Source organism: Oncorhynchus nerka, linkage group LG25 (genome assembly GCF_034236695.1).
Source record: "Oncorhynchus nerka isolate Pitt River linkage group LG25, Oner_Uvic_2.0, whole genome shotgun sequence".
Taxonomy (NCBI): domain Eukaryota; kingdom Metazoa; phylum Chordata; class Actinopteri; order Salmoniformes; family Salmonidae; genus Oncorhynchus; species Oncorhynchus nerka.
The window spans coordinates 42,937,428-42,961,707 of record NC_088420.1 but is presented as its reverse complement, the minus strand read 5'-3'; the positions used below and the strand labels follow the sequence as shown (position 1 = coordinate 42,961,707).

The 24,280-nt window shown below is 44.8% G+C and overlaps 1 protein-coding gene across 3 annotated transcripts; it reads left to right on the top strand.

The window, feature by feature from the left end:
- The first annotated feature begins 321 nt into the window (after positions 1-321).
- LOC115109522 (mannosidase, alpha, class 2A, member 2) lies at positions 322-20,397 on the top strand. 3 transcript variants are annotated; one of them, XM_029634488.2, is made up of 23 exons: positions 322-860; positions 3,632-3,786; positions 4,449-4,706; positions 4,897-5,041; positions 6,733-6,904; positions 7,314-7,441; positions 7,731-7,904; positions 8,164-8,350; positions 12,655-12,832; positions 12,960-13,162; positions 13,375-13,557; positions 13,689-13,803; positions 14,022-14,092; positions 14,171-14,336; positions 14,495-14,731; positions 15,002-15,124; positions 15,258-15,506; positions 15,591-15,732; positions 16,225-16,358; positions 16,617-16,694; positions 17,005-17,199; positions 17,330-17,443; positions 17,829-20,397. In XM_029634488.2, exons 2-23 carry the CDS (start codon positions 3,652-3,654, stop codon positions 17,979-17,981), a joined length of 3,540 nt encoding a protein of 1,179 aa, XP_029490348.2. In that variant the 5' UTR covers positions 322-860; positions 3,632-3,651; the 3' UTR covers positions 17,982-20,397. The 3 variants fall into 3 exon arrangements, with proteins under 3 accessions (XP_029490348.2, XP_029490347.2, XP_029490349.2); XM_029634487.2 differs by having other exon boundaries at positions 2,125-3,786; XM_029634489.2 differs by lacking the exon at positions 16,617-16,694 and having other exon boundaries at positions 324-860; positions 2,125-3,786.
- The last annotated feature ends 3,883 nt before the right edge of the window (positions 20,398-24,280 follow it).

Genomic DNA, 24,280 nt, shown 5'->3' with positions numbered 1-24,280 from the left:
CCGTCGTCCCCAATTAACGTGCCACCAACCTGTGGTACATATCTGTCAGTGTTGGCAGAATCACTTCTTAGCCCATAGAGCCAAGCAGGGATAGGCTGCCCGTCGTCACAGTTCCAAGACCAGTCAGAAACGTCCAGCTAACCCTACGTCAATGCCGGTGGATCTCAAAACTGAACTTAGATCCGCGTTAAGTAGTAATGATGACCTTCGCCACCGTTTTCTTACAGTAAATAATTTCAAGATCTTTCCAGCGAATTTCTTTGATCAATTATTGTATAACTAGCAAATTCGTTTTGAAGTTGAGGGTGCAGTATTTATGAAGTTTGGCAGTGAGGATTAGCATAGTTCCGCTAGCCAGCTAGTTTAGCCAAGGAAAACTCGGGAAGGATATAGCTGGGCGCACTAGGCTAATTCAGGAGACTTGTTTTTGTGCCCTGACATCAGGAGCCGGAGGCGAAAAGTTTGATTAAAAGTTTCAGAGACTGAAACGAATAAATCAGATAACACATATTTAAGGAGAGAGAATCGATATACAATCCAGAAATCGGCTGTAACTGTCACCAGCTAAACAAAGCTTAAAACGATGTTTGAATGACCCCGAATCCAGAAAATGAATGGTGACTGAAGTCGCCTATGGGCACGTCGGTAGACTCCTCCTCCTCACCTCATTGAAAGAAAAAAAAATGAGGGAGTGGGATATTTCGGTTCCTCTTTCGTCTCTGACACGCATATCCAATCTATTGCTGACGGCGAAACAGAAAACCATTCGGTAGCTATGGATAACCGTCCACGGGCATCATAACGTCAATTTCTTTTATGTGTCCCGAAAACAGATATTCGGGATGATTTGACTCTGACTGGTAGGTTGATTTCTTTGACACTGAGCTAGCTAGCTAGTTACTGGTAGCCAGGCTAATGCTAGCTAACTGGTTGTGTAGTCAGATAACTAACGTTACGTTAGCTAGCAAACCTTACAGTGTTTGAGCCGTGGGATTGTGCCCACAGCTGTCAGTCAGTCAGGTCAGAGATGAGTGCAGACTCCAGTGGCAAAAGGATTGCTGAAGCAAGCTTGCTAATGCAGTAATGTAACAGCACATGCTAGCTAACTAGCTAGCTAGCTAGCAGGCACAAATGAAACAGACAGGCTAACTAGCTAGCTAAGTTGTTATGGTAACAGAGAAATGCCTACCCATAGAAATAGAACGGACTTGGACGCTCTAACCCTGACAAGTTGACTGGTAAACTCATAGGTACACTCGCAGTGACTGCCAGGTATTGCGATGCAATAATTTAAATGGTAATTTAGAATGTTCTATCAATTGATGCTGGATTGCCATGGTGATGTAGATTGTTCATTCAAATGATGCTAGCTGATGTAGCTCTTGCAATGTAGTGTATTTTTTTTCTAATGTCAGTTGAGTTGACTCACCGCACAGATTGAAACGTATGTACACTAGGGTACACTCAAATTGTTGCAAATCCACCCAACCTGTCATTGTAGATCCTAGCTAATATAGCTAGCTGTCTGTCAGGCATGACTGCATGAATCATAGTTTATGCCTGTGTATGAATGGTATCCTATTTGGAACTACCTAGCTCATTTAAAAATACAATGACATTGACTATCCAATGAAAGCTTTATTTGTCACATGTGCCGAATACAACAGGACCTTACTGTGAAATGCTTACTTACACGCCCTTAACCAACAATGCTTTTTAAGTTTTAAGCAAATATAGTTTAGAAAACATTTACTAAATCAACTAAAGTAAAAATAAATAAAATAAAAGTTACACAATACAATAACGGGGATACCTGTACCGAGTCAATGTGCAGGGGTACTGGTAATTGTGTTAATTTGTAGATATAGGTAGGGGTAACGTGAGTATGCATAGATTCTCTCAGTAAAGTTAGCTAGCTAGCATCGAAAAATATATTTGTCACTGGGTATCACTAGATATTGATAGCTAGCTAGCTATATTGATACTTATTTGCTTGAAAGATGAAGAATGATTGAGTTGCCATGTTATTGTTGCTTCACACCTCATCCCACACACGGGGAAATCACCATTAACTATTCCGGAGCTTTATTTGACTTCACTGATTGCTGCTGTTTTCATTTACAGGTTCGACAAACAAGGATACATTTCCACAAACTGATATTTCTTTACCACGTCGGTTTCCATCATCTGTATTGATGAAGGGGAATCAGCAGTCAGTGGCCCATCTTTTTCTTACAAGCTCACGCATGGGAAATAATCAAATCTAGTCTTTGGAGTCTGATATCCTCATGTAGTGATTTATGCCATTGCAAAATGTGGAGCTTGCAACAGTGACTTTTCCTAGCAAAGATTGCAAGCTCATTTATATTAAAGGCAGAATACTTTACTTAGCTAATATCACTGGAGCCTGTCATTTCCATGTTAGGAGAGGTTTAGTCATCATGCACAGATGGCCCAACACATCATTTTTGAATTGGGAACCATTTAGTTGTTTTGCAGCCAGTGTAAGTGTTGAGTCTTATCATCACAAATCCCCATGGCAAGGCTGTCACTGACAGCCTGTTAGTTGATGGGATTATGATCATACAGGATTTGCTGTTGGAAGGAGGAACACCTGTCTTTCTTTAGCTAGCAAGTGTCCTGAAATCCAGGCCACTGGGCTCAGCATGGTTATTTTGCTTCTTGGTATACATTCTTTATCAAGATCTGCCTGTGACTCCCCTCTCCTACACACTTGCATACAGCATTTTACTGAGTACTAAATGCAGGATTACATAGTTGTTTTGGCCATGCTTCCTTAAACTGAGATTATTACCCTCCGGCTTCAGAAAAGGACCCTAGGACATCATTTAAACATGATGCAAACGTGACCTAGGAAAGGTCTTTTTTTTGCCATTGTTGATATGCTTAGGCTTTGTCAAAGAGAGCATCGTAGTGACATTTGTCTCATACTGGAGTGCTTTGAGCCAAGCGAAAAAGACTATCTAAAGAGCTGGTGGTACCTGTAGCCAAGTTCTTCATTCACCCCTGTTTCTCCGCACCACTGAAGCCATGTGCTTACTGTTATGGCTATGCCCTGGCAGCCAACCAGATTGAAAGGGGACTCTGCCAGTGCTAAAGAATTAGACACAGCCCAGGGAGTTGGACTGGACCAAAGGATTGCACACACACACACAGACACCATGCTGCGGAGACAGTAGGCTCCCTGTTTGAGCCCTCGCTGTTTAGTGCTTGTTTTTTTTCCCCTCCTCCGCAAATCTCAGGTTTGGATGGTTGGGAGCACAAGGGCCACTTTGAAGGAGCCCGACTGTGGTTTGGCCGGAGCTGACAGACTGCTTGCCAGCTACTGCTGATTTAAGTACCCTATGTCCCTCACCACACCTACACCCTTACATCCACCTTCTCTGCCAACTGTTCCGCCCCTGACTGTTCTGGTTAATGGAGGTCTAAGGGAGTGCAGGCAAGGTTGGGGAACTGTTGCTGACACTGGTCCTGCCGGTCACTTTCAGGCACTTTTTGCACTCCAAGGACTGCACTCCACTCTGTCCTAACTAAGGACCATTCCCGCTTATCTTGGAGGTAAAGAACTACAAGTCAAGGTATTTATTTATTTATTTTTGCCCCTCAAAAGGCTTTTCTACAGGCTAAAGGATGAAGTTGAAGAAGCAGGTGACTGTGTGTGGAGGAGCCATATTCTGTGTGGCAGTATTCTCCTTATACCTGATGTTGGACAGAGTCCAACACGACCCTGCAAGGAGACAGAACGGCGGCGGGAACTTCCCAAGGGTAAGACATCTATAGACATGGCACCACTAGTAAGCTTGTTAGTCTCAACCCTTGTCTGCAATCAAACACCACATTGTTGTGATACATCTGTGTGCTGTTACAAGCCAGAGGCAGTACCTTTTTCAAGTTTAATGAACACTTTTCCTTTGAATTTGAGTTACATCAAAGCTGTAATTATCAAACGTATAATACTCTAGGGCCTAATTGGTGAGATGCACACATGTTTAAATAATTCATTTATCCATTTATTTTGTACTGTATTCTGAGAGGCATTGAGCTATTTTCATATACACCATGTGTAGAGATGCCCAGCCACCACAGCTGTGCTGATATTTGTGACCTGAAGACCCGCTCCAGCAACAGTGTAAATAATGAAGCCTGGATTGAATTGTTTCTGACAGGATTTTTGTCATGTTGGCCTAAACTTGTTTTTTGGCATTTGCCTCAAATAGGACCCATAAATTGTTTGCTTTTATTTATTCATTTACGTATTTGCAACAGCTTGAGTGAACAACGACCTGGATTTTCACAACAGTGTTTCCTTTGGGGAGGGGACAGTGAAGTAGTGTATCCATCCAAATAGACTTGCTTGCCATGTTTAGCTCCTCCTGTGACGTTCATCCCCATTTTCCTCCCGGTGCCTTTTTCCTCCTGCATTCTAGAGCCAGATCTCTGTTCTGCAGAACCGCATAGAACAGCTGGAGCAGCTACTGGAGGAGAACCACCAGATCATCAGCCACATCAAGGACTCTGTCCTGGAGCTGACTGACACCGGCGCTGTGTCCCCCAGCGGACAGCTGCCTTTCCGCAGTGCCAACGGCTCCTGGGTCCTGCCCTTCGACGGACGCCCCACTTTCCTCTCTGTCAAGCCCCAGGACTGCCAGTTTGCCCAGGGCCGCCGTGGACAGACCGACCTGCAGGTGAGCTGCTCTCCAGGGACTTTCTTGGTATTGTTCTGTTGCCAATCAGTAGGCTATATGCATATGTAATTGTTAACACACTGTCTCTTGTCTACGTGACACATTTAAGGTGAGAGATTACCGATTTCATGTGATTTGCCTCTTCTCTCCACCCTCACCACTTTGCCAACTTCGGTCTGTTGTCTTCCAGATGCTGGACGTGTACTCCCTGCTGAAGTTTGACAATGTGGATGGGGGTGTGTGGAAGCAGGGCTTTGAGATCACCTATGAGCCTGGGGAGTGGGACAGTGAGCCTCTGCAGGTGTTTGTGGTCCCTCACTCCCACAACGACCCAGGTGAGGCATGCCTCAAAAGCAAGTTTCTTCAGAGCACACCTTAGCAAAACATTATGAAATGGTTAATGAAAATTAGGGTTTCTTATTGGACGAGGTCAGGTAGTAGATTTACCTTGCTGTTTCAAAACTGCAAAGTGTGATTGAGGCCTAGTGACAGGGAAGACCTTTTATTTTTTGGGTCTTACCACAATTCAATACATTTTTCATGTTTTGCTATTACCTGCTGATGACAGGATTGACAAATGGAGTGACATAATTACATTAGAATGCCAACGTCTAGGCTATTTTTAGATTAGAATGTCTGTTACTTGGCACAAGATTTGATTTTAGCCAGAGATTGACAGTTCCATTAGATTTATTTACAGCCAGTGTGAGGCCCGCTAGCTAACTTGACAGTTATTGACTTGTTGACTGTGGTAGATCCTGCAGGTTGTCACTCAAGAACAGGAATGGCCATTCATTATGCTTCCATTTGAATTAGAATTGACTTTACTCATTACTAAGGTGTCACTGAGTAAATGTTCACAGCTAGTCTTGGGTCTGCGGAGAGCTATGAGAGACCATTGGGACTGTTGTCAGTGAATCACGCTAAAGCTGTTTTTTCTTTTGTTCTGGGATGTCCTCCTAAAGCCAGGCCAGAGCTTTTAAGGTTTAACAAGACTGCAGGTAAAGTGAAGTAGGTCTAATGGCAGGACTGGCGTAGAGTCATAACAAGACCTGCAGACAACGCATTGGTAAAAGGCCCCTTTCACTATGTAGAACTTCCATATGTGAGGCTCTTAAGAGGACTTAAGGCAGTAGTGGAAAAAAACACAGTTTTTGGCACCGAACCAATGGGTTTAGTGTGTGTGAGTGAATCAGTCTGACATGAGTCTGGTTCCATCTGCACTCTAAGGCAAAGTAGCTTGGTCAGTCCTGGGATAAGGAGGAGTGAAACTCTTGTTGAATATTTTTGTGATCATTACAATTTAGCTAATCGCATGACTACAAGGTGTGTCTTCAAATTGCAAGTTTGTTGTGGCAATGAATGCAAAGTGTTCCTCAAGTGTGTGACGCTTAATATGCATGCTATTAAAGAAAGCAATTTTAAATTGTTACATTTGTGTATTTTTTTTAAACCCACTTTATATTGTAATAATCGATGCATAATGTAATAATGATTTCATACGCAAAAACGTTAAGTTATGCATTCAGCATTTACTACATTATTGGCAATTTATCACATTATCAGCATTTATTACATTTTAAATGCCAATGTTGTTAAATTATTAGCAGGTATTACATTATCAGTTGCTACATGCATCTCATCCTTTGACAATGCATTCAAGGTGGCTCATTGTAAGGCACAGTTTCCATGTTTAAATAATAAAACGGGTGTTATTTTTAATACCGCACAGCTGTTTTGTATGGTACTGTACTGCTGACCTGCTCTTACCCCTCATCTTGTCATGGCAGAATACACTATTGGAAATGGTACAGTACAATACATGGTCATATTTTGTAGACCCATAAATGCTTTGAATCAGGGAGGTAGCCAAAGCCTACCTCAGGAACTTTTCCAATAAGGAACTCCCGTTTTCAGTTGAAGCGTTTTGCTTCAGTACTGCCAGTCCTACTGAACAGGACCCTGTTTCTCCTGATCTGTATTGTTTTGCTCATTACCTCTGTGCTGCTGTCTCCCATCCCGGCAGGCTGGATAAAGACATTTGATAAGTACTACACAGACCAGACGCAGCACATCTTCAACAACATGCTGGTGAAGTTGACTGAGGACCCACGCAGGAAGTTCATCTGGTCCGAGATCTCCTATTTCGCCAAGTGGTGGGAGAGCGCTGACATGCACAAGCAGGAAGCCATGCGCAAGTAAGTGTCTCACAGTCACAGTACTAGCTCTCAGGCATCTTACTACTGCCCAAATGGATTCTTCCTTAATGTATTGGAGCTGTCTTTTGAGGATTGCCCACATGGGGGAAGAGTCAATAGTGCCCGTCTTGGTAGATTTGATTTCAGGTGTTTTCTGTAATGAGGAACTCATCCAGCTGTGAATGTCTACCTAACTAGCAAAACAGTATATTTTCAGTATCACTTATCACAGGCTGTAAACAACCTGCCAGGCCACATTAGCAGGGTGATCTACAGTAATTAACTAATGTGCTCTACATCTGCCTCGTCATAGAGACTAGATACTCCTGACATGCTGCTTTCTGGTTAATGCAGTGGCTCGGAGTAAGAGTTTGCTTTTTCTCACCTCCCTACTGTGTGGATGTCTCAGGTTAATCCTAGGAGGTCAGCTGGAGATGGTGACTGGAGGCTGGGTGATGAGTGATGAGGCCAACGTTCACTACTTTGCCATGATCGACCAGCTCATAGAAGGCCATCAGTGGCTGGAAAAGAACGTGGGTAAGTGACACGTCTGCCCTCTCCGAGACACTTTTTCTTATTCATGCAAGGGGCTTTGTACCCTACGGTTTGGAGCGGAAGCATTTGAAAGATAAACTGATTCAAACTCTGAGCGGATAACTTTGCAATGACACCTTTTGTGCATATTGTGTGAAATCCTGTATGACTTTGGACATAGTTCTGTCTTCTGTTACTGTATGAGTTCCTTTAAGATGACATATCAACTGTGCACCATGCTCTTGTTGTATTTTCCATGATATTAACCCTCCTGTGCTGTGCCCTACCGTAGGTGTGACCCCCCGGTCAGGCTGGGCTGTGGACCCCTTTGGCCATAGTGCCACCATGCCCTACCTGCTGAAGAGGGCCAACCTGACCAGCATGCTCATCCAGAGGGTCCATTACTCCATAAAGAAGCACTTTGCCTCCAGCCGCAGCCTGGAATTCATGTGGAGGCAGGCCTGGGGTCAGTGGCTGGCTGGTCTGCTCCCAGGAAAACCATCTCCTCTATTTACACCATAATGTGCTTTTCTCTCTGGAATGCGCTGCAACTCTGGACTGTCTTTCAAAGTCAAATTGAGTTTGTGGGAAATGTGGCAATGGCCAATTTTATAGTTTGAACAAAGAACAGTAACTGTGTTCCTTGCTTGTATTTACATTGAACTTTTTATATTCACAAACTACAAATAAGTCAACTATTTTCTTCCTTTTGTTTGTATTGCCAGACCAAAAGTCGGGCACGGACATCTTCTGCCACATGATGCCCTTCTACAGTTATGACGTGCCACACACCTGCGGGCCGGACCCCAAGATCTGCTGCCAGTTCGACTTTAAGAGGCTGCCAGGAGGCCGGGTCAACTGTCCTTGGAAGGTTCCTCCGCGGGCCGTGGTGGAGGCCAACGTGGCAGAGAGGTGAGCCAAGCAGAGAGAGCCTCCCCGGGGCCTTGTACACCACACTGCTGGGGGGGGAATGTGGGTCAAGGAGCATTTCCAGGGACTGTGTGGGGGATTGGGGGTGAGGAGATGTCAGAGCTCTGCAGTAGAACAGGGGGTGTGGGTGGAGAAATACAGGAAAGATGCAACTGGCTTTGGAGACCGTCACTGCAACTTGCTTGTCAATCACTAGTTTTGTGTAGAAAAAAGAAACTCCTCATAGAACTCTACAAAGCACATATTCCAGAGAGAGGCTAATAGAAAATAGTTCTCGAACTGAAATCTATTGATTGCCTTTTTCCATTAAAGGTCCTTTTTAAAAAATATATAATCCATTTTCTAAGGTCATGTACAGTCATCTATTGTCCTGTAACACTGGCATTGCACTGGGATGCACTCACACATCTAAGAGATGTGATTGAATATGTAATGCATTTCAAAAGAAGACATTTCTGCACACTGCTTGCAAGCTTTCTCCTTTTCATTAAATGTATGCTTTGACCAAGGTCACTAAACAGAAACGTTGCTATTGCCAATAATGTCAATATTCTAAAGCAGATATTCCCAAACCGTCGGGGGTACGCCAAATAAAAATGTGATTCACATTTAAAATAATAAATACTTATTATTATTATTATTATTATTATTATTTCTCACGTTTTCTAACAGTCCATTTATATTTTCCAGCGGGGCTATACATTTCGGTGCGGTTTCTCTCGCCTGAGTAGCCTCGTGTTACTGCCACAAATACAATTAAACCATCTAGTGTTCAGTGAAATAACAACACAATGTCAAATACAGGTAGCCTCGTCAAATAATTAACATCCAATCACATTAACCGTTACTCTCTCGCGGGAATTCCACTTAACGGTCCGTATGTAACCAAACGTAGCTGCTACTCATTTCGTTGTAAGGCCTGCGTCCATAGACACATACCAGCTCTACTGGTAGTACTGCTACTACCAGCAGTACTACACCTGCACCTATATATGACACAAGTTATTCTGCTTCCACAAGCACATCCAATGCTAGCATCAGTAATTCTACATTTATTGTTAGCCCAGCTAGCATAGACACTGACAGTTGTGAATCTGATGCAGCCGACGAGCTACCGTCGTCCCCTAACCCGGGATAGCACCAAACAACAGACGGGGATGTTGGACCATCGAAGAGGTGCAAATATGATGAGAACTACATTGAGTTGGGTTTCACTTATATTTGGAGTAGTGCCTTTCCTCAGCCACTGTGTGTTATATGTGCAGAAGTACTATCTCACAACTCGATGAAACCTTCACGGTTGCGTAGACATTTAGAAACAAAACATACCAATTTGAAAAATAAACCACAGGAGGTTTTTGAGCGACAATTAAGACTACTTTTGAGTAGTAAGACATGTATAAAAGCAGCAGATACCATTAATAAGAAGGGGCTAGAAGCGTCTTATATGGTGAGCTACAGAGTGGCTAGGACAGGCAAGCCCCATACTATTGTGGAGGACTTCATTCTTCCTGCTGCTGCGGATATGGCTGGGACAATGCTGGGGGAAAAGGCCATAAAAACTATACAGACAATGTCTTCCTTAAACAACACTTTCACGACACATCAGTGGATGTTCTGAAACAATTACTGCTTCACACACAAGCCAGTGAATTCTATGCGTTACAGTTGGATGAGCCAACAGACGTGACTGGCCTGGCACAGCTCCTGGTATATGTTCATTATGTTTATGGGGGGTCAATTAAGGAAGACATCCTCTTCTGGAAACCAGGACAACAGGAGAGGATATTTTTAAAGTACTGGACAGCTTTGTAACATCAAATGGACTTTGGTGGTCAAGATGTGTTGGTATCTGTACTGATAGTGCAAAAGCCATGACAGGGAGACATAGTGGAGTGGTAACGCGCGTGCAAGCAGTTGCTCTCGATGCCACTTGGGTACACTGCAGCATCCACCGAGAGGCTCTTGCTGCCAAGGGAATGCCTGACAGCTTGAAAGACGTTTTTATAATGAAAAGGGTTAACTTTGTTAAAGCAAGGCCCCTGAACTCTTGTGTATTTTCTGCATTATGCAGCGACCATGTAACGGTTTTACAACATACAGAAGAGCGCTGGTTATTACATCTACATTTAAGTCATTTAGCAGACGCTCTTATCCAGAGCGACTTACAAATTGGTGCTTTCACCTTATGACATCCAGTGTTTAAGGGGGGGGTGAGAAGGATTACTTTATCCTATCCTAGGTATTCCTTAAAGAGGTGGGGTTTCAGGTGTCTCCGGAAGGTGGTGATTGACTCCGCTGTCCTGGCGTCGTGAGGGAGTTTGTTCCACCACTGGGGGGCCAGAGCAGCGAACAGTTTTGACTGGGCTGAGCGGGAACTGTACTTCCTCAGTGTTAGGGAGGCGAGCAGGCCAGAGGTGGATGAACGCAGTGCCCTTGTTTGGGTGTAGGGCCTGATCAGAGCCTGGAGGTACTGAGGTGCCGTTCCCCTCACAGCTCCGTAGGCAAGCACCATGGTCTTGTAGCGGATGCGAGCTTCAACTGGAAGCCAGTGGAGAGAGCGGAGGAGCGGGGTGACGTGAGAGAACTTGGGAAGGTTGAACACCAGACGGGCTGCGGCGTTCTGGATGAGTTGTAGGGGTTTAATGGCACAGGCAGGGAGCCCAGCCAACAGCGAGTTGCAGTAATCCAGACGGGAGATGACAAGTGCCTGGATTAGGACCTGCGCCGCTTCCTGTGTGAGGCAGGGTCGTACTCTGCGGATGTTGTAGAGCATGAACCTACAGGAACGGGCCACCGCCTTGATGTTAGTTGAGAACGACAGGGTGTTGTCCAGGATCACGCCAAGGTTCTTAGCGCTCTGGGAGGAGGACACGATGGAGTTGTCAACCGTGATGGCGAGATCATGGAACGGGCAGTCCTTCCCCGGGAGGAAGAGCAGCTCCGTCTTGCCGAGGTTCAGCTTGAGGTGGTGATCCGTCATCCACACTGATATGTCTGCCAGACATGCAGAGATGCGATTCGCCACCTGGTCATCAGAGGGGAGAAAGGAGAAGAGGGCAAAGTATTGACACGTTTTTTTGAATTGAGAGACGAGCTTAGTGTGTTATTTACTGACCGTAAATTTCACTTGTCTGACCGCTTGCATGATGACGAGTTTCTCACACGACTAGCCTATCTGGGTGATGTTTTTTCTCAATTGAATCATTTGAATCTAGGATTACAGGGACTCAATGCAACTATATTCAATGTGCGGGACAAAATTGAGGCTATGATTAAGAAGTTGGAGCTCTACGCTACTCTGTCTGCATTAACAAGGACAACACACAGGTATTTCCATCATTGTAGGATTTTTTTTTTGTGTGCAAATTAACTCAAGTTTACGGACAATGTCAAATGTGATATAGCGAAGCACCTGAGTGAGCTGGGTGCGCAATTCCCCAGGTACTTTCCTGAAATGGATGACACAAACAACTGGATTCGTTATCCCTTTCATGCCCTGCCTCCAGTCCACTTACCGATATCTGAACAAGAGAGCCTCATTGAAATTGCAACAAGCGCTTTTGTGAAAATTGAATTTAATCAGAAACCACTGCCAGATTTCTGGATAGGGCTGCGCTCAGAGTTTCTTGCCTTGGCAAATCGCACTGTTAAGACACTGATGCCCTTTGCAACCACGTACCTATGTGAGAGTGGCTTCTCGGCCCTCACTAGCGTGAGAACTAAATACAGGCACAGACTTGTGTGTAGAAAATAATTTAAGACTGAGACTCTCTCTAATACAACCCAACATTGCAGAGTTATGTGCATCCTTTCAAGCACGTCCTTCTCATTAATCTGTGGTGAGTTATTCACAATTTTTGATGAACAAATAAGATTTTATATGTAAGATGGCTAAATAAAGAGCAAAATGATTGATTAGTATTATATAATTATTTGTGCCCTGGTCCTATAAGAGTCCTTTGTCACTTCCCACGAGCCGGGTTGAGACAAACACACTCCTTCTTATGTTTAATAAATGTATTGTATGTGTGTTTGTGGCAGACTTACAATGATGGCAAAATACAACATTTGAGAGTGAGCTGACCCTGGTGCTAGAGGGGGTACGCAGCTGGATGAATGTTTTTGAATGTTTTAATAAGGGGTACGGGACTGTAAAAAGTTTGGGAACCACTGTTCTAAAGCAAGCACTGTTCAGGAATTTATTGTTTTGAATCCTGTAATACTGGTACCCACAAGCCACAATTGTGATGTTAATATGTGTGTAACCTCTCTCTCCACCCTAGGGCCCACCTGCTCTTGGACCAGTACCGAAAGAAGTCGAAGCTTTTCCGCAGTAAGGTGGTTCTGGTTCCACTGGGAGATGACTTTCGTTACGACAAGGCCCTGGAGTGGGACCAGCAGTATCTCAACTACCAGAGACTCTTTGACTACATGAACTCTCACCCAGAGATGCACGTGCAGGTCAGAGACCAAGCCCACAATTCTCTGGCTCCTCTGGTCTGTTAGTTATTGAACATTTAGTTTTTGATAGAATCTAAAAATGTCCTCTCTAAACATCAATCTCACCTGTGTTCCTGTATGTCTCCAGGCCCAGTTTGGGACCCTGACCGAATACTTCACTGCAGTTTACAAGGCCAACAATGTGCCCCAGGGTGCTAGACCCCCAGACTACCCGGTGCTGAGCGGGGACTTCTTTGCGTACGCAGACCGCGAGGACCATTACTGGAGCGGCTACTACACCTCCCGGCCCTTTTACAAGAGCATGGACCGCGTGCTGGAGTCCCATCTCCGGTAAGGCCAGGTGGAAACAGACAGACATGGCTTCAATACACCTGTGAAACAGCAGGTTGGCATCTGAGCCTTACACTCAGTTGTTAATTCAACAATGTTAGCCACGTGTGTAGTTTTCAAAAGCTAAATAATTGGAAGATGGAAACCTGTCATGCACACTGTCAAAGGTTCACTTGTCTTTGTTAAACTATTCCTGTGTGGTGTTCCCAAAGGGGGGCAGAGATCCTGTTCAGTCTTGCCGTGGCTCATGCTCGCCACACAGGCATGGAGGGCCGCTACCCCACTTCAGACTACACCCTGCTGACGGACGCAAGGCGTACCGTCGCCCTCTTCCAGCATCACGATGCCATCACAGGCACCGCCAAGGAGAACGTGGTCATTGACTACGGCAACAGGTCAGTAGCTAAGAGAGATGCAGAATAGAGATGTGCCTGGTTTGGGGACACTGGTTTGATAAAAGACACTCATGTCTCAAACTTCAAGAATATTAGGATGATGTGTCCTTGGTCCTTTGTCTCTCCTGTAGGTTACTGCACTCCCTGCAGGGCCTGAAAAGAGTGATCATTAACGCAGCCCACTTCCTAGTGATGAAGAACAAGGATGTGTATCGCTTCTACCAGACAGAACCCTTCCTAGAGACGGTGAGGGAGAAGGACTGGGAGTGTCAACCTGTTCATGGCATGGAGCTCTCTAACAATGCATTAGTGTTACAATAGCTTATATAAGTCTATCTTCTCTTTTCTGTCACTTTCCAATGGGATTCTGTGGTTGACAGGAGTTGTGATCTACTACTCAGTGCTTCTCTAGTGTAAGCAATCAGTGCAACTGACAATCGCATACTCATATCCTTATCCTATAGGATGACAGACGTGCCACCCAAGACTCCCTGCCCCAGCGCACTCTTATTGAACTGGACCAGTCAGGACCCAGGTAACCCCCTCCACTCTGCCCCACTACAGTCTCATGGGTCCGGTGTTTGTGACTGATATCCCCCTGTCTCTCCGTCAGGTACCTGGTGCTATTCAACCCGGTGGAGCAGGATAGGCTGTGTGTGGTTACAGTGTTGGTGAACTCTGCCAGGGTCAGGGTGCTCACAGAGGACGGGCAGACCCTCCCTGTGCAGCTCAGTGCCCAGTGGAGCTCTGCTAGCCAGATGAGCGCAGAGGTCTTCCAGGTGTGGTTTCTGGTTTAATTTGTGGTGCTCTCAGTGGCTACTTAATGGGCATTGCTTGGTACTTCATTTGACAGATGCATTGATTATATTAGGTGTAGCATGAGTGCCCCGGTCTGTCTGCCGTGTGTGTCTTTAACTGTGTTCTGTCCTGTCTACAGGCCTCCTTCATGGTGCGTCTGCCTGCCCTGGGCCTGGCTGTGTTCCACCTGTATGACTCTGCCGACACCCCCATGACGCTGCGCTCTGAGACCCTGCTGAGGCTGTCTGGTCGGGGGCAGACTGCCCACGCCGTGGATCCCCTCCCCCTCCGCTCCCAGACGGCAGACCCACAACCCTTCTACACCTCCACCCAGTCCCTCACACTGGGCTTCTCAGGAACCACAGGCCTGCTGGAGGTGCGTGGAGGGGTAGAGGGCTGGCTGCAGCCAAGATAGTAGCCTATGTAATGCAGTACTTTTGGCCAAAGGCCTGGACTGTCATTTGGGGATGCAGCCACTGACTGTGCTTTGTCTCTAACAGATTTGGAATTCAGCCTAAAAGTTGACTAAAATGATCAAATTCGTCCAAGGCCCTTTTCTCATTTGATGAATTCCAAATAGGCAGCACAGAATCAGTTGGTTGAAGTGTAATGTATAATATGGTCTCTCCTTCTGTCTCTCGAGCAGAGTATCCGTCGCAAAGATGACCCTCAGGAGTTGAAGGTTCAGATCCAGTTTGTGACATATGGTACTCGGTCCTCCAAGGATAAGAGCGGGGCTTACCTCTTCCTGCCTGACGGAAAGGCTAAGGTGAGCACGCTTTAAAACCCTCCTACCTCTACTAGAGATACAGTACGTTACATGTAGACCATTTTAGGATCAATAACCTGCCTCAATCCTAACCTTAACCATTAGAGAAACACACTGTCTCTCCATCTTTCAGCCCTACAGTCAGAAGGAGCCTCCGGTGGTGCGTGTGGTGGAGGGACCTCTTTTCTCTGAGGTAGTGGCTTTCTACCAGCACTTCCAACAGACCATCCGCATACACAATGTGCCAGGTGTGGATGGTCTGTCTCTGGATGTCACCACCATGGTGGACATCAGAGAACAGTCTAACAAGGAGCTGGCCATGCGGCTGGTCACTGACATCCAGAATGACGACACCTTCTACACAGACCTCAACGGATTCCAGGTCAGACCACAACACACACTTTACACTATGGAATGTCTGACCTTTGGCTTCAACATGTACCTCGATACTGTAATGTTTCCACAGATGCAGCCCCGACGCCGCTTCCTGAAGCTCCCCCTGCAGGCCAACTTCTACCCAATCGCCAGCCAGGCCTACATTCAGGACAGCCAGCACCGCCTCACCCTGCACTCTGCCCAGGCCCTGGGTGCCACCAGCCTAGAGAGCGGTAGGGAAGGACTGCAGTTGCTACATCAATTTTGGGATTCATGACGTAATGATATGTACCCATTGACTCTTTAAGAATATCACTTATAAATGCCTCATGTGCTTAGTTGAACTGTCGAACCCAAAATATAAGCTTGTCTTAAGCCAATGTTTGTAAACTAAGTAAATGTAACAAACACTATATAGCCTTTTTGATATCATAGTTTGGCCAGTCCTTGCATCTTTAGCTCTTATGAATTTGGTTATATTACTCCAGCCCATACCTCAGCTTTTTACCACAACAGAGGCAGGGAAAATGCAATTGACCATCCATAGGCAACCCAATTTGAAGAAGACAATGCTATGATCTTTGTCTCAACGCTCTCAACCCATAGGAATCCCCACCCAGTTAGAATGGTGGAAGTCCTCAATGGGAATGTCAATCATAAATCGCATTCTATCCAGGATCTATGATAGAGCTCTATGTGCATGTCTCTGCTTTTCCCTACTTCAGGCCAGTTGGAGGTGATTCTGGACCGGCGGCTGATGCAAGATGATAACCGCGGCCTGGGCCAGGGACTGAAGGACAACAAGAAGACGGCCAACCGCTTCCGCCTCCTACTGGAGAGTAGGTCCACTGGCAACAAGGTCAGTCAGTCTAGAGTCCTCAGATGGAAGTTACTGGAACTTCCTGCATCTTGTTTATAGGTGTCATATCCAAGCAAATGAAGCCAATATAGTCTGAGTGGAAACAGTGGGTAAGCCAGGAATTCTGTTTATCAGCAGTTGTTGAAAATGTCTCATCTCTCATGCTGCAATTGTTAACCACTGTCCCTCCATTCTTTTGTCACCCCCTTTCATTTATTTTTGTCATCTTTGTCTGTCTGCTCTTCCATTGCACTCCAGCATGCTGGCTTCTTTGCCAAACTCTCCTCCATGTTTCACTCGCTCATCACAATCACTCTGAGAGGCGGTGCTCAAGAGGTAACGTTGCCACGGCAACAGTGAGGTTGCTTGCTACCCAGCCGTAGCTGGCTGGTAGTCTGTCCTATAGCTGTAGTTCTTAACTTTAGTTTAACCTGTGTTTTAGCTGCCCTCTACCCTGTAGCTCAAAGGTCTGCCATAGCAGCATCCTGGAATTGGATATGCGCTTAAAATTAAAATAATTGTTTTCAGCTGTTCAGCTCTGCAGCTTCCCTGCTGTGTTGAGTGCTGAAGCTACGCACGGTGGGATGGGGTTAGTTGTCAGATATGACCCGTGTTGTCTGTTGTGATGTGTTTCTCTGCCTCTCAGGTGGTGGACAGTGGACCAACCAGCTTCCCCTCCCTGCTCAGTCACTTGACCTCGGCCATCCTCAACCACGAGGTGATTGCGCTGCCCGTGCTGCCCAAGAAGCGTGGCATCCCTCCCCTGCACACCTTCACCCCCTTCACAGGGGCTCTGCCCTGCGACTTCCACGTGATCAACCTGCGCAGCATCCAGCACCAGGTAACTAGAAGTGAAGACATTCTCTTGTTTGTGGAGCGTCAATATACTGGAAGATATAATACATGTAGGGTTCTGTGTGTTTACCATTGATGCTGATATGTTTCTGCTTTGCTGTTTGTGTGACGTGTAGCAGGACAGCCACTCCCCGTCTCCCTACACGGCCCTCATCCTGCATAGGAAAGGTCTGGACTGTGGTCTGGAGACCCCCAACCCCGGCTTCAACTGTACCACTACCGAGGGACAGGTCAGTGGTCCTCAACCACACACACGGCTCACCACAGACACAACTGGATAGTACTGTAGGTTACACACATGGTTTACCACAGACACAACTGGATAGTACTGTAGGTTACACACATGGCTTACCACAGATACAAACTGTAAGTCGCTCTGGATAAGAGCGTCTGCTAAATGACTTAAATGGAAATGGAACTGGATAGTACTGTAGGTTACACACATGGCTCACCACAGACACAACTGGATAGTACTGTAGGTTGCACACGCATGCAATTGGAGTCATTATGGTAGTCTGGAAAGATTATTCTGTCAAACACACTCTCTACCCCTCTTTCACAAACTGTATTTGTCTGTCTCTCTCTACATCTCTCTCCTTGTGGCTATCCCTCCAGCTGGGTTTGTCGTCTCTGTTCCGTAACCTGGACCTCCAGCTGCTCCAGCCCGTGTCGCTGTCCCTGATGTACTCCAGCCCCCCTATGGCCAACGACTCCTCCGTCAGCCTGGAGCCCATGGAGATCTCAGCCTTCAGGCTCAAACTGCGCTAGCCAAGCCCAGATACACACCTCCACACCAGTCCAGGCCCAGACCAGACCCACCCAGACCAGTTTTGGTCCCACCTGGTCCTGCTCTGTTCAGTTTTATTCTATAGGAAAACTGCATCCCAGTGCACAGAGGGGTGGCCACGCTGGTGCTTCCTGGTCCAACCTGTGTATACACTACGCACCACACACACACTACACACCACACGCACTACACACTCTGAACTGTAAATTCAGCCCGTAAGAGCAGGTAGCCTTCATGACTAGACTCTATCTGCAGGGGGCAGAAGATGGCTGTCGCTGACACAGACAGACAATCTCAGAACCAGAAACCTTTTGTGCTTGTGATAATACAGGTGCTGTCTTTATCACAGAACAGATACTGGCGGTCTTCTGCCTTTGCATTGCAGTAGTGATGTCAAGTAACACAAACATACTTTGTTTTCAGTTTTTAAGATCACTTCATTTGATTATTTTTTTGTATCCCATCCTGGACTAACTACTGAATGTAAATATCACAAGGATAAGGACCTGGGAATAACGTGGCGACGAGTGCAATTTCTAAAGCTTTATTTGGTGTGGACAGTTTAAAAAAAATCTCTATATAATCCTGATGGAACCTACCTGCGGCAGACTAGAGAACTGTTCATTCCATTAGGTGCTCATCACTGCTCATTGTTTTCTATTGACTGCATTAACCGACTGACTGCAGCTGTGTACTCACAGTGTGAATGTGTGCTCGCTCTCGCTCTCTCTCTCTCTCAGTAGCTATGGCTCTGTAAGATGCTGTATGTCAGGTCACTACAGTCACTCTGTAGTCACTACCAGACTGGTGACTAGATCACACACACTACAGACATCCCAATCCTCACACTGCTTTTTTGTCAGTCATCATTATCGAATGAACTGGACGGCTTGCTATCCTTTCAACCCCCCCCCCCCCCCTCTGCTTGTAGATGGTCTGTGGACAAAGCTGTCATTTCCTGATGAGTTGGCTGGCAGTGGAGGACCTGGAATGGAATTTAAATTATGTTTGTATTTAAATTCTCCTAAAGCTGTTCTTGTTGTGTACTCTCCTGTATGCAGTGGAAGATACAACTATGATGACTATACCTCGTATTTAACATATGACACATGGTTATGTATAGTATGTTGCTGTGGAAAACTTCTGTGAAGATGCAGTATGTCGGAGGAGTAGTGAGTGTGTAGTGAGACCCAGAGTGCAGTATCGGGGACAAGGTTTCGGTTCATACTACTGGACTGCTAATCGTTATATTAGTGAGTCTGTGTAGTGATGATGGAGCATCGGCGTACTTCCTTATCTCCTTGTTTCAAAGCCAGGCAGGGAGGACTGTGGTTCAACCTTCACTACCTAATTATGTGGAGACATTAACAGGGGTCCTCCAGGGCTGACTTAGACAACCAGTGTACTTTTTGCATATGTGCTCTTTTTTATTTATTTATCAGCTTTCATCATAAAACATCTCTATAGCCTTGACCCTGGTTGGGTGAAGGTACTCTATGATCCATATGTCTTTGGTGGTGAAGGTAAATCATCAGTAATAGCAGATGCACTATGTTGATATCGGGCCACTCTCTGCCATATCTCACTATATGTTTCTCCTCTACCTTCTTCCCTGCCTCTTCTACCATCCTAGCATCAGTGGAGGCTGGTGGGAGGATCTATTTGGTATGGCTGAAATGGAATGAATGGTACGGAGTCAAACATGTCATTTCCATGTGTTTCATACGTCCCTTTTTTAAATTCCATTCCATCCATAACAATGTCCTCCTATAGCTCCTCCCACCAGCCTCCACTGCCTAGTGTCCAATGCTACTTTTCCTCTGGGCTTTTTATATTTCTCCACCTTGCTGTCCTCTGTTATACCTCCCTCGCTACATCCCTGATGTTTTACACTCCTTCCTCAGAACACACTTCCCTACGGTCCAACATTTCACTCCACAATGCTCAGGCACTAGCCTGGTCCTATACAGTATGTGCTGTAGCCAATTCCTCTATTGATATGACAACAAAAGAACAGAGTGGTGGTTGAAGTACCAGCACACTGGACCACCAGATTACCAATGTACCTGCATCACTTTTCAGGTTGCATTTTTCCCTCTGATTGTATGTTCTACCATGACATGACACTACCACTGTACCTAGTACAGCACTCTCCCCTGTCGTCCCTTTCTCCTCCTCTATTTCCTACTGTCTGTGTCTGAGTCACTCTGTAGACTTGTCTTTTGTATGTGATTTGTTGTAGCACTTTTTTTTTTTGTTTAAGATGGAATTTATGAAGGAATAATTTTATGTTTTCCTCAGTTTTTGTTTCTTCCTGGATGTGTGTTTCAAAAAAGATGCATAGAAATCAATTGCAGACAAGGTGGAGACACAATAAAGATCAAATATGATACTTGGTATGTGTTTTGCCACTGCTTATTTTCCTCTTATAACCAACTCTTTATGTTAACACCTTTTATTAAAGGCCCAATGCAGCCGTTTTTATATCAATATCAAATCATTTATGGGTAACAATTTAAGTACCTTACTGTAATAGGTTTCCATTTAAAATGGGCAAAAATAGGTTTTTACCTATCATTTTACTAGGACTGTATCGGAGTGGTCTGAGCGGGGAGAGGGAAAACTGAAAATTGCTTTTATAGCGCGGTGAGGAGAAAGAAGTCTACGGAAGCGACTTCACCATTCATTTGCTGTGTTCAGGGTTCACTCAAACATTGTTTTAAGCTTTGTTTTACTGTTGAAGTTACAGCTGATTCCGGGTTTGACCCGGAAGTCCTTAAATATGTCTGATTTATTCATTTCAGTCTCAATTGTTTCATCAAACTTTTCGCCGCAGGCTCCTGATTATCAGGGCTAGGCCTGAGCTTGTTGCTTTTGTGGAGCAATGGGTAACGATGCTTCGTGGTTGTCAGTTGTTGTGTGCAGAGGGTCCCTGGTTCGCGCCCGGGTATTGGCGAGGGGACGGTCTAAAGTTATACTGTTACATTGAGGCTGTTAATAATCTTCACAGAAACATGGTCGCTGTGGTAGAACGTTTATTTTGATTAGCGATTTTCTGCATTTATCAAGGTCCCATCAGGTAGCCTGATGTCAGATGTGTCCGTGTAAACAGGATTATTATGGAAATCATTCTGCTTGTAAAGCAAACTATTATAGAACTCTGACACACAAGATTCACAATATTGTGTGCATGTCATGGTGGAACTTGCATCCATCCAACCAGAAAAGCAATTCAGCCATTCTTTAAAGTCGGGAAAACGATCCTGCAAAGAAACATCATTTTCTATAGTTTAAAAATCGATTTAGCAGTCAGTCGGCATTTAGAATGAAATGTGTAGTGGAGCTTCATAGTTGTGTTGACATCACGTACTCCGCATACCTTTTTTCTGCAATAATCATTTTGAAAAACAGTTTCCATCATTTGTCGCAATAAAGATAAATCCACCCAAATCGAACGGATAAAACTGTTGTCTTTCTACACTGAAGAAAAATACAGAGTATACCAAACATTTAGGAATACCTTAATATTGAGTTGCAGAACAAAACAGCCTCAATTCGTTGGGGAATGGACTCTTAAAAGGTGCCGAAAGTATTTCACAGGGATGCTGGCCCATGTTGACTCCAGTACTTCACACAGTTGTCAAGTTGGCTGGATGTCTTTTGGGTAGTGGACCATTATTGATACACACAGGAAACTGTTGAGTGTGGAAAAACCCAGCAGCATTGCAGTTCTTGGCACCTACTTCCATACCCTGTTCAAAGGCACTTAAATCGTTTGTCTTGCCCATTCACCGTCTGAATGGCACACATACACAATCCATGTCTCAGTTGTCTCAAGACAAAATCCTTCTTTAACCGTTCTCCTTTTCATCTACACTGATTTGAAGTGGATTTAACAAGTGGCCTCAGTAAGGGATCATAGCTTTCACCTGGATTCTCCTTGTGGAAAGAGCAGGTGTTAAGGTTTTGTATACTCAGTGTATAAACGCAACATGTAAAATGTTTTTCCCAGCGGCAGTTAGCCTAGTGGTTAGTAACCGAAAGGTTGGTGGATCGAATCCCCAAGCTGTTGTTCTGCCCCTGAACAAGGCAGTTAACCCACTAGGCAGTCATTGTAAATAAGAATTTGTTCTTAACTGACTTGCCTAGTTAAATGTAAAAAATTGCTGAAATAGAAGATCCCAGAAATGTTACATATGCACAAATTGTATTTCTTTCATTTTGTGCACATGTTTACATCCCTGTTAGTGAGGCACTTATCCTTTTTCAAGATAATCCACCCACCTGGCAGGTGTGGCATATCAAGTAGCTGATTAAACAGAATGATCATTACACAGGTGCAACTTGTGCTGGGGACAATAAAAGACTACTTGTGCAGTTGTCACACAACACAATGCCACAGATTCCTCAAGTTTTGAGGGAGTGTGCAATTGTTATGCTGACTGCAGGAATGTTCACCAGAGCTTTTACCAGATAATTGAATGTTGATTTATCTGTCATAAGCCACTCCCAATGTCGTTGTAGAGAATTTGGCAGTATGTCCAATCAGCCTCACAACCGCAGACCATGTGTATGGAATCGTGTGGGCGAGCGGTTTGCAACGTTGTGAAGAGAGGGCCCCATGGTGAGGTTATGATATGGTCAGGCATACGCTACGGACAATGTACACAATTGCATTTTATCGATGGCAATTTTAATACACAGAGATACCGTGATGAGATCCTGAGGCCCATTGTCGTGCCATTCATCCCCTGCCATCACCATGTTTCATCATAATTCATGGCCCCATGCTGCCCCATCGACGTACGTGTACGACAGCATGTTCCAGTTCCCACCAATATCCATCAACTTCACACAACCATTGAAGAGGAGTGGGACAGTATTCCACAGGCCACAATCAACAGCCTTATCAACTCTATGTGAAAGAGATGCCTTGCTGCATGAGGCAAATGGTGGTCACACAAGATACTGACTAGTTCTGATCCACGCCCCTACCTTTAAAAAAAAAGTATTTGTGAACAACAGATACATGTCTGTATTCCCAGTCATGGGAAATCCATAGATTAGGACCTAATGAATTCATTTCAATTGACTGATTTCTTTAGATTAACTGTAACTCAGTAAAATCTTTATTGTTGCATGTTGCATACATTTTTGTTCAGTATATAAACTATAGTGCCAGTGAGGATTTCCTACCACTAGACAACTTGTTACAGCTGTTGATAAGGCATTTTTTTCATGTCATCACATTAAGATATAAGGGGGATCATAGCTATAGTCAATCAAATTCACGAGTTGATTTAAAAACTGTTTAACTCTTTATCATGGTCGGTGTCTTGACTGATTTGTCCCAAATCGTGTGACAAAACGTGACTTTTCTTACCTTGCATTTATGGCAGTGTGACACCATGCCCAAACCCTGTCTGTTAGGTTTATGTACTCTTGTTTGTATATTTCAGTTTTTTTTGTGTTTGTTGTGTTCATAATACTTTTTATTCCTTTTTTAAATTTGATTTATTTTTCAGTGACCGTGTTGAAATGTATTCTGATTCTTCTGATTGCACCGCGATACATGGGTAAGTACATGATTGTATATTTTACAGTAGTGATGCCAGGACATGAGTTAATACATTTAATAAATGCAAATTGTAGTTTTACACATCTAGGCGCTTTCCTCTTACAGACTCCCATATGCCAATAATACACATGATGGCAGGCTGATTACTATAATTAGCCAGTCTCTTTCACTTCACAACCAAACCACACTGGTATTAGATATAAACAATGCATTTACTGAATAAAAAATAAATACTTTATGCATGCTTTTCTAAACAACATGGATTAAACAGACACCACCTGCTAAAACAGAAGTTGGTCTCCCTTGAATTATTGAGGTGCAGACAGGGAAGCAGGTGGTAGTTATGGGTGCATCCCATAGATGTGCTGAGAAGGGAGCATGGGCAATGCTACCACCTTGTCCAGGAGCTGCTCTTGGACTGTGCCCCAACATCACTGATACTTCCGGATGAGTGCAGAAGAGATTGACACTGTCTTTTGTTGGCCCAGACCTCACCAAGCAGGCAACCAACTACAGGACACCAATAGAGCCAAAGAAAAGACTAGCTGCCACTCTTAAGGTTAGTTATTGTAAAAGGTTGTACTGTGTAAGCAGGTGCATGGAGAAAAGCAGTATACTATGGTGTAAAGAAACTCCAGCACACTGATGCTCCACAGATGTAGGCCTATGTTCCATTACATCTAAGGAAGAAGATAGATCAGG